The sequence below is a fragment of the Antrostomus carolinensis genome, unplaced genomic scaffold, assembly GCF_000700745.2.
Source record: "Antrostomus carolinensis isolate BGI_N321 unplaced genomic scaffold, ASM70074v2 scaffold28533, whole genome shotgun sequence".
NCBI classification, from domain to species: Eukaryota; Metazoa; Chordata; class Aves; order Caprimulgiformes; family Caprimulgidae; genus Antrostomus; species Antrostomus carolinensis.
In genome coordinates, this window is record NW_010303585.1 from 5,042 (window position 1) to 15,247 (window position 10,206).

The following is a 10,206-nucleotide window of genomic DNA, read 5'->3' on the forward strand; positions in this document are numbered from 1 at the left end:
GAAGGGTTTGAGTGTGCCCACAAGGCAGGCAGGGGCTGCAGATCAAAGCTGCTCTGGATTTTGCTGGGTCAGCACCGATTTGGGAGAGGCTGGAGGGAAGTGCACTGCACTTGGGGGCAAACCAGCGTGTCTGTGAGCTGTGCAGAGACATTGCCCAGCGTGCCTGAGGGGTTTAACAGGCCTGCACCAGGCTTTCTCCGACTGGGAGGTGGCAGCTCACTTTGCAGTGTCCCTGCTGCATGGCAGGGTGGGTTTGGAGGTTTCTGCCCAGGACCCCGTGCACCTTCCACCTGCCCCTGTGCCAGCACCTGCTGGAGACAGAACAGAGGTGTCCCCATGGCTGAAAGCCTCTGCTTGTCTTCCTAGTGCTGGCCAGTGTCAACTGGTCTGTAGCTGGGAGCTGGGGAGGGGAACGAGGGTGTTTTGGCTGGCTTGGGAGCATGTTGCCTCCAGTGCCTGGATGTGGACATGGCTCTGCACTGTCAGTTGCCTGTTGACATAGATGAGGAAAGGTTGAACTTGCAAACTGAGCAAGAGAACTGGCCCCAGTTCTCCAGGGTGAGTCCCAAACTGCTCTGTTCACTCAGTGAAGTCGTCCTGGGCTTTATGCTCTGCAACAAGCCCAATGCTGCTGCGACTGACACACAAGTAGTGTTTAGGACTCGTTGCTGCAGAAGATGATCAGCTGTGGACTCTTTTGGCTTTTTCTACCTGTAGCTTTTCCAGTTTTCTTACCTCCTGTGTTTCCAATGCTGGAAAACTGCAGATCAAGCCCACATCCACATCTTCAAGGGTGAAGCTCTTTTGCTTGTTTTCTTTTCTTGCTGTTACTGTCCTCTCCTCCAGCACATGGGTCTCTCCTTCCCCTGTGCCCCATCCACACCCCGGGCACTCTAACACAGTGGAGTGGCTCAGCCCCACAGCGGGGAGCTGGTACTCCCAGGCCCCATTCAGGTAGACCCCTAAACCCCGGTCTTTGTTTTGCCCCGACAGGCCATCACTCAGTCCCCAAATGCCATGACTGAGGACATTTATACCAACGGCTCAGCCACTCTGGGCAGCCCCTCCCACAGCAACAGCCGTGAGGTGCGGAAGATACGCCTCGTCCAGTTTGAGAAGGTCACGGAGGAGCCCATGGTGAGACCTAGCAAGATACCAAAGCCTGGTGACACCCAGGGGGGTGGAGGGGCAGGCAGAGCCATGCCAACAGCCTGGCCTTGGGGGAAGCAGGAGATCGCTGGAGACCTTGGCCATGGGAAGAGGGTGCTAGATCCTGCCTCCTGCCTGGCGACCCAGAGCGAGCCCCATCAAAGGGTGGTGACACTTGTGCCAAGAGAAGCTGCAGCAGGTTGGGCTGGCCAAGCAGATGGCTTCAGCCACTGCACAGCCCACCATGGACATGGTCCTGGAGAGGACTTCGCTGAGAGTGCGGGAGCTCTCCCCTCCAGCGAGCAGTCATGGATTTTCCTGTCTTCCAGGGAATCACGTTGAAGCTCAACGACAAGCAGAGCTGCATGGTGGCCAGGATCTTCCACGGGGGCATGATTCACAGACAAGGTAATGAGGCCCTTGTAGAGGCAGTGTATGGGGTGCATGTCTGCAGCTGGTTTCTTTCCGTGCAGAGATAAGGCAGCCCCCCAGCACTGCTGGCTTTCCCCTGTGACGTGGACATCTAGGTCTGTTGAAATATGTCGGGAACTCAGGACTCACTGGTCTCTCTGCATGGTTGTCATGTTAGTACACTGGAGGCTTTAGGGAGAAATTAAGGGCTGGGGGAAGGGCTCTCTCAAAAAGGAACCGTCTGTCTCCATCTCACGATGGGGTCACTGTAACGAGAGATGGATCATATCCCAGAGGCTGTGTGGGAAGCTCTTCCCATTCCTAAAGTGCACAGGTGGAGCAGGCTTGCTGTGGATTGGCTCTGCGGACCAAAAGAAGGTGCCAAAAGAAATAAATAGGTGCTATTTTCTGGTTTTGGGTCTTGCCAAGGGGGCATGGAAATAAGATGTTCTGTGCTTAGAAGAAGAGGCCCCTTTTCCAGCCTTGGATCCAAGTGGGAAGTCTGAGCTTACCCCTGCCAAAATAACCCAGGAGCCATTCCAATAACGCTACTGGAGCCTGATTTATAGTGGCATCTCTGAGGCTGTAATCTGGCTGGGTACATAAACTGAAACCACACAAAGTCAAGAATGTTTGTGTTAAGGGCCCTGTAAGGAGGCTGCCATTTGGCTTCAGGTGAGGGACTCGGGGTCAGGTTTGAATAACTCTGAGACAAGTGCTTTGACCCATCTAAAGCACTGAAGGACACACAGTGGAAAGCAACCTCATGACCTTCAGCCTGGATGAAGTGTGTATTATGTGGAGGGGGAAGAATTTGTTCCCCTTGTGGTTTAGTCCCCTGTGCTTAGGTGACATGTATGGCTCCACAAGCATTGCCCAGGCAAACACCACGGTGTCCTGGCCACAGCTTGCCCAGGGGGTCAGGAGGCTGGTGGAGCTGTGTAGTTTGGGTTTGGCGAGTGGCTCTTGTCCGGTTCTGCATTTTCATGTTTCTCCCGTTGCTGGCAGGCTCCCTTCACGTGGGTGATGAAATCATAGAAATCAATGGGCAGAGTGTGAGCAACCACTCAGTTGACCAGCTGCAGAAGATGCTGGTAGGTATTTGTGTTTGGCGAGGCTGTTCCCCTGGAAGGACCCCTTTGGCCTGCAGATGTGCATGCTGGCTGAGCATTCACCCTCTCCTAGATAGCAGAGCCAACACGGCTGCCTGCAGCAGTGTGATGTGGCAGGAGCCAGGGCCACTGTGCCAGGCTGTCATGCTGCCTCCAGGCACCACCTTCTCAAACTCTTTCTCCCCTTCCTTTATTCACTAGAAAGAAACCAAGGGGATGGTCTCAATAAAAGTAATTCCCAACCAACAAAGCCGCCTCCCTGCTCTCCAGGTAAGTGCAGCCTCCAGATCTGCGGGCTGTGCCGGGACATGGCTGTGGGACCAGAGCAAACCACAGGGGATCAGTGCTGGGGAGAGATCTGTGCTGAGCCAGGGGAAGGACGAGGGGATGGCTGCCCAGTCACCTTGCCAGAGCTGCTTGAGGATGAAGGGACCTGTCCTATGCTTGCATCACTGCAAACAAGCAGATTTTGTCCCTGTGTGGATGCATTTACCCAGTGTGTATGTAGGAACGTGGGCCTGGGATGCCCAAACCACAACAGTACGTGTGTGCTGTGTCGGGTGATGGGAAAGCAGCAGGATGTGCACACCAGGAAGCACGTGAGAGTTTCCTGCCACCTCCAGAGCCATGGCCGTTAGAGCCACATCCCCGTTACAGGGCCACAGCAGCACTCCAGGTGCAGCACCGGGCTCTTGCTGCTCCCCACTGTCACTGATGCCGGGTGCGTCAGTCGCAAGGAGGGTGACGTAGGTTCGGATGCCACCAGCATGCTTGTGAGCAGCGAGTGGGAGGAAGGAAGTGGTGGCAGAGGGGAAGGCAGCTCCTTTTGCCTGCTGCTGCTGCCTGGGCGGGAGTGATGTGCTGTGACAAGGGGGGACACCTGCCTGGCTTTGCCTTTGAAGTCCTGCTGTGGCCAAAATACTAAGGAGAGTGGGGAGGGCTGGCTCCTCTGCCAAGACTTCAGTGTGTGGTGGCTGAGATGTTGTCCTGTCTGTGGGTGTAGGAGCACAGCCCCTCACTGTCAGGGGCAGGCAGGAGTGGGAGAGGACCTCAGAGGCAGAGAGTGGGGGCTGGATGGTGCTGGCAGGTCCCTCCTGCCTTACCTGGAGAAGCTGAAGTCTCTGAACGTGGCAGCATGTGAAAACTGTCCCTGTTTCTTGCTCAGCCCATGCTGTCCCCATTCCAGCTTAACCAGCCTTGCATGTGTTTGTTTATTAAACACTGGCCCATGTCTGCCCTTCCCTGCTGTCCATCTGCCCTCCTTGGCCTGATCCAGCCAGCTCCAATCAGCCAGGCCAGGTCAGTGCCAGGGAGAAAGTTACCTCTGAGATAAAGGACATGGTTGCAGGCTCACCTGAGGCTGGCTGTGGGCTCAGGGAAGGACACAGGGCCAAACTCCTTCCCAGCAACAGTTTATTCTCCCTCTTGTTGTGTCCAGGCCCATGATGCTGCCTGCTCCCCAGAACCACAGCTCACATGCTGCCCGCAGCTCTGCTTGTTGCAGTCCACTGCTGACAGTGGACTTCTGATTTTGTTTCAACTCCTGGTTCCCAATGATCATCTTCATTTCGGGGCCTGGCAAGTGTCTCTTGGGGCAAGTCTGTTTGGGAGGATCCTAATGAGAAGCAGTACTGTGCACTTGAGGCTCTCGAGGTTACCTCCAGCCTGTTCCCAGGCGCAAACCACAGCCTTTTGACTTTAAAGACCAGGGCTTCTCATGCTGGAGCCTGCTCAGTACCTGGGCTCTGAGCCCCAGAGAGGTGGCTGGCAGTAGGCAGGCAAATGTTTGTGTTTGGAGCTGGCCCTTTGCAGTCCATTGGTGATCCCTGAAGCTGTCTGATGCTAACTCCTGTTTGGTGTAAGGGAGGGTCTTCCCAAAAGTGACCTGGCTATGTCTGGCTGGGGTACCAGGGCTGTGGGAGCAGAGGGCTCCAGGCAGGTGCCTGGGCAGTGCTTGCTGTGTGTCCCTTGTGTGTTTGTGTTGATGAGCAGTTTCCTGATGCCAGAGAATGCTTTCAAAACAAGCATCAATCCTCATCCTGAGAAGAGATTCCAATTTTTTTTGTCTTGCATTGTGCTAGATCTCATGTCACAGCTTGATCCATATGTCTGCCTTTCTGGCAGTGAAAGGGAACCATGTTTGTGTCCTGCTGGCCCTGTGCCTCCAGCAGCACTGCTGAAGGAGGACATACTGTGGGAAATTGTTTAAATATGGAACAAGGACAGCATGGTCTACCCTACCCAGGGAGGATGACTTTCCACGCCCTGCCTATCATATCTGAGAACACAGGCATTGCCCCACGTCAATCCCTTTGCCTGCTTGCTATGTGTGTCATTTCTGTCAAATAACGTGACAGGGTTGTGCTCGGGGGACGCCTGCGTTAGCCCGAGCGTGAGGCTGGGTCTGAGAGTGCTGCTTCCCCTGTAGAAGGATCTCCTGAGTGATCACAGAAGTCTCAAACACCACAGAGCACTTGGGACTTGGGGGAGAGCCTGCAGGACTTCACACCATGACTGGGGGGTCCCAGCAGCCTCAGGCCCATGGGACAAAAAACCCCAGGAGGGGAGCAAGGGCAGTGTGAGGTCTGTGCTCAGACACAGCCTTGCTTTGTTCCCTAAACCTTGCCTCTCGCTCCCCATCCTCCTTACCGTGCCTTGGCTCTGCCTGTGCCCTAGTCCTGACCTGGTCCTGATCTTGCCAAATGCACTGGCTAGGGACAAATTGCAGCTGCAGCAGCATTTCAGATGAGAAGCCATTCAGCCAGGCACTGAGAGCAAGCGGCAGTGCAGAAAACGCTGGGGGCACATGCGTGGGCTGCCCTCCTCCCGGTGACAGGTGACTCTTATCCATCCTGTTGCTCTCTGACAGTCTGTTTTTCCTGAACAGCCTTCCTGGAAAACAAGGTCTATGTGCAAAAGCCACATGCCGTTTCTCTCCTGACCTTGCCAAGATGCTCAGGGGCAGCGAGAGCTCAGGGGCGTCCGGCTGTCTACTGGCTTCAGGAGGCCTTGAGGCCAGGGAGAGGCAGTGGGGTGGGCTCCCTGGTGGGAGCAGGCACTGTAGACTCCTTCCCAAAGAGCTGAGTGAGCAGAAGGGACAGGGAAAGGCCACTTTCTCATGCTTTCCTGGTCCCCAGGGCTTCCCAGCCCCAGGAAGGTGGCACAGTGGCCTGGGAAGCAGCAGCAGCTCATTTCCAGTTGCAGCTTTGATGAACGTAACGTTGCAAGAATAGCTGATGCTGAAGAGGCCAGGACAGTCCCAGGCAGGGATGGACACGACACCACAGCCTTGGCTCCCCGAAGGCTCTGTGCCATGCAGGGGTGTGCTGGTGCTGGGGAGAGGCCAGGGGACAGCAGCTGGGGATTGAGACGTGGCCTCCCTGGGGTCCCCAGGACATGGGGGCACCTTTGTGATGGCTCCTCTCTGCTCACCCCATTGCAGACCCCAGTTGCTGTGCACCATGTTGGTCCAGGTGGTCAGACTCATCTCTGGCTGGCTGGGCTCACCAGCACTGTGCAGCACCCAGGGACTGCAGGGGGGCTACATATCCGGGGCTACGCGAGGCCATTTCACTGCCTCCCAGCAGGGCCAAGATGCCATCTCCTCCCTCCCTCCCTTACCCACCCACACATCTCACTGCAGCTCTAAGCCCAAGAGCTTCCCCCAAGGCTTCTCCTTTCTCCCCACCTGGCTTCATGGGGCCTGGAAAGCAGCAGGGATTGGGGTCCCTCCTGGAGCAGAGACCTTGTGCCTGGAGCTGGCTCTGCAGTCGCTGCTGGGAGATGCAATGTGGGGCCGGGAGTTGAACTCGGCCAAGTTCAGCCCCCCTGCACAGCCATGCTCTCTCTTTTGCAGATGTTCATGAGGGCACAGTTTGACTATGACCCCAAAAAAGACAACCTGATCCCCTGCAAGGAAGCAGGGCTGAAATTTCAGACCGGTGACGTGATTCAAATCATAAACAAGGATGACAGCAACTGGTGGCAGGGCCGTGTGGAGGGCTCCTGCACCGAGTCAGCGGGACTCATCCCTTCTCCGGAGCTGCAGGAGTGGTAGGTCCCTGGATTTGGCCAGAAGGGCTGGATCTGGGAGTGGAGGCGGGAACAGTAACCACATCCTACCAGGAGCGTGACCGTGTTGGGTAACACCAGTGTCACTGCTGGGAAAAGGAGGCAAATGTCCCCTTCATCTGCCACAGGGTGAGCCTTTACCTGTCCCAGTAGCCACTCTGCTTCTCTTGCCCTTGCATGTCTGAGGGACAATCCTGCTGCTTTCCCAGGGCTTGGGGTGACAGCTAGACTATGGTGGTGTCATCCTCTCTTGGCAGGCGTGTGGCGAGCGTCACCCAGTCCAGTCAGAGCGAATCCCCAAGCTGTAGCCCCTTTGGAAAGAAGAAGAAGTGCAAAGATAAATACCTGGCCAAGCACAGCTCAAGTAAGTGTGAGCAGAGCAATGGGCTCCATCCCCAGCCCTGGCCGTCACTCCTGCCTCTGTCCTCCATGGGAGACCAAACGGTCCAGCTGTGTTGGCAGTGGGACCTCTGGAGGATATCCCACAGCTGGCAGCTTTTTTGAATCCCTTCTCCAAAGTTCTCCTACCCCTCAGGTGGCCACAGCTGTGTCCCCATGCACCTCTGTAGTGCACGAGGCCCGGGCTGGCTCACGCAGGAGCCAGGCACCAAGCTCCCATGCTCTTCTGCGGTGACAGTCCTTGGCACTCCTGGCCTTGAGCTCTTTGGGAGGTCAGGCTTCCAGGCCCTCAAACCCCCACGGGGCAGGCGGTGGCTTTGCTGCTGCTCATCAATTGGGGAACAACCCAAACTGCTCCCAGCAGCTGCCAGGCCATGTCCCCGGTGGGACAGGGATCCTGCCCCTCTGCTGCCCATACAAACACCCCGTGCTGAGCATGCCTTGGGCCGGCAAAGACGGGTGTCTGAGGACATGCTGGCTCCTAGCCCAGCCTGCAGCTCCAACCAGCAACAAACAAGGCCATAAATCAGCAGGATAAATAAAGCTCCCCCAGCAACAAGCTCCCTGCAGTGTCCTGCCACTTCCACACCCAGCTCCCAGGTCCTACTGTCCTGAGCAGAGTTACTGAGTGAGAATAGCCCCAACTTCTCCTTCAGCAGCTGCTGGTCCAGCACCCCCTCCACACCTCATGTGCTGCTTGCTGCTGAAGCTGCTGCCCTTTTCTCCAAGCAGCCAAACAGGGAGAAGCTCCCAGCCCAGCCCTTATCGCTCCCCCCCATTTTGCCCAAGAACCTGGCTTCAGTCTGACACAAACACAGTCCTGCTGCAGCCAAGCCAGCTCTGACCACTCACTGTCTTGTTTCTCCTCTGGCCCAGTTTTTGACCAGCTGGATGTGGTTTCATATGAGGAGGTGGTGAGGCTGCCTGCCTTCAAGAGGAAGACTCTGGTGCTCATCGGTAGGTCATGCCCCAGGCATCCTCACGTGGGGGATGCCTGTGGTAGGTCCTGGGGGGGAGCAAAGAATAGACTGGGGTTGGGGCAGCACTGCTCTTCAAATCCTAGTAAACTCTGGTGAGCATTTTTTCCTGCCTGCAGTGGTCACCAAGCAGGCTGACCTCCAAGTGGTATTGTGTGGTCTGGCACCTGCACTGCAATGCTGAGGTAGAGTTAATTCTGGAGTTCCCAGCTCCTAAGTATCTGTATGGGTAATTTTTATTAAAAGCAGCTCTGGTCTGTGCAGCTGCACCAGAGCAAGCATTGCCACGCTTGGTGGTGGACCCCACATGCATGGGCAGCCCAGCCATGCTGGCTCCCCAGTGGGCACAGGTCCCATCTCCAGCTGGGGCTGGAGGTGAGCATGCCCAGGGAAGGGAGAGCCTCTTCCAGGGCTGGAAGACACACCAGCACAGACCAGCTCAGAAAACAGAGCCCCAGGAGCTTTGGCCCTTTCCTCAGACCCAGTGCTGTGGAGGGGCTCCAGCATCTCCTGCCAGGCTTTTCTGAGCCCAGCTGTAGTGTCCATCTGTCCTCTGCAGGGGCAAGCGGTGTGGGCCGTAGTCACATCAAGAATGCTCTGCTCAGCAACAACCCGGAGAAGTTCATGTACCCACCCCCATGTAAGTACCCAGCCAGGAGCAACACAGGACTTGTTTGCTCTCACCTCCTTGAGCCAGGACCTTCTGACAGCAGAGGGGAAGTGAGGAGATGTTCCTCCAGCACCACTAAGTCCTTGATGTCAGAAGCCACCACACAGGGCACTGTAGGACCTCCCTGCGTGCTGTCTCATGGGTTGAACCTACCCCCAGATGGCTGCAGGGCTGCTGCTGCCCACATTGCAGAGATACCTCACTCTTCACATCCCAATGGGTCTCCTCTGGCTGGCTGAGTTCCCTACTTGTCCTTATCAGGAAGGAGTTGAAGGGGGATTAGTACAGCCTAATCTGGAGGTACACAGGTCCTCTGTGCCCTGGCTCCATGCTCAAAAAGGGAAGGCAAGACGCCCAGGTCACCCAGAGCAGAGGCTGCCCACTCCACTCTGTTGTTCCCCAGTTCTTCTGGGGGCCAGTACTCACCATCTCCCTCCCTCCCCAGACACCACACGCCCCCAGAAGAAGAATGAGGTGGACGGGAAGGACTACTACTTTGTCTCCACGGAGGAGATGACCCGGGACATCTCAGCCAATGAGTTCCTGGAGTTTGGAAGCTACCAGGGACACATGTTTGGCACCAAGTTTGAAACAGTGCACAAGATCCACCAGCAGGACAAAGTTGCTATTTTGGACATTGAGCCCCAGGTAGGGAGCAGGGGAAGAGGTGGGCAGGACAGGGGCTGCCACAGACTGAACTGCCTGGGTGCTGGCTGTGACTGTCCCTGCCCTTCCCCGTGCACTGCCCACCTTCCCTTCCCAAAGCCAGGCAGTGCTGGGGTGGCATTTCCACTCCCAAGACATGGGTGCAGTGAGGATAATCCCCGTCAGAACACGCACCTGGCTGCGACAGCAAGGCCAGGGCCAGGCTGCTGGGTGAGTGGGGTGCAGGGCCAGCATGGGCCCCACACAGGGACCCCTTTCCCCTCTCTGACACCATGGGTGTGGGTGCTGCTTTGCAAAGAGGTGGCTGAGCCCAGTAGCCAGCCCAGAGCAGGGCTGGGGATGCCCTTGTGTCCTCCTCCACGAGGTGCAGGGGAAGCCATGCTGGGACCCCTGCTCCAGCTTTGCCCACTGCCCCCACATCACCTGAGTAAGCTCAGACTCAGGAGTCCACCCAGAAAGCTGAAGGTCCCAGACTAGGGGTGGCCCCTTTAGCCCACCACTGGGCACCATCACACCCCGGCTGGGGGGCAGCATGGCATGGAGGGGGGGACAGTAGCCAGCTGGCTGTGCTTGCTCCCACAAACACACTTTGGTATGGCCACTGGTAACTACACCCTTCTCTCCACAGACCCTGAAGATTGTTCGCACAGCCGAGCTCTCCCCGTTCATAGTCTTCATTGCTCCAACAGACAAGGCAGAAGAGGTGGGTGTGGGGCACCGAGGCTGAGTCCCTCTCTAGCCAGGGTTGCCT

At 56.7% G+C, this 10,206-nt stretch overlaps 1 protein-coding gene across 1 annotated transcript in view; it reads left to right on the forward strand.

The window, feature by feature from the left end:
- The first annotated feature begins 468 nt into the window (after positions 1–468).
- The window catches only part of MPP1 (MAGUK p55 scaffold protein 1), an 11,866-nt gene continuing 2,128 nt past the window's right edge, over positions 469–10,206 (forward strand). The window contains exons 1-11 of the mRNA XM_010164158.2: positions 469–558; positions 994–1,137; positions 1,479–1,557; positions 2,569–2,654; positions 2,874–2,942; positions 6,529–6,725; positions 7,001–7,107; positions 8,019–8,099; positions 8,679–8,759; positions 9,235–9,437; positions 10,084–10,158. Coding sequence (XP_010162460.2) covers positions 469–558; positions 994–1,137; positions 1,479–1,557; positions 2,569–2,654; positions 2,874–2,942; positions 6,529–6,725; positions 7,001–7,107; positions 8,019–8,099; positions 8,679–8,759; positions 9,235–9,437; positions 10,084–10,158 — 1,212 coding nt within the window. The remainder of the gene's footprint in view (positions 559–993; positions 1,138–1,478; positions 1,558–2,568; positions 2,655–2,873; positions 2,943–6,528; positions 6,726–7,000; positions 7,108–8,018; positions 8,100–8,678; positions 8,760–9,234; positions 9,438–10,083; positions 10,159–10,206) is intronic.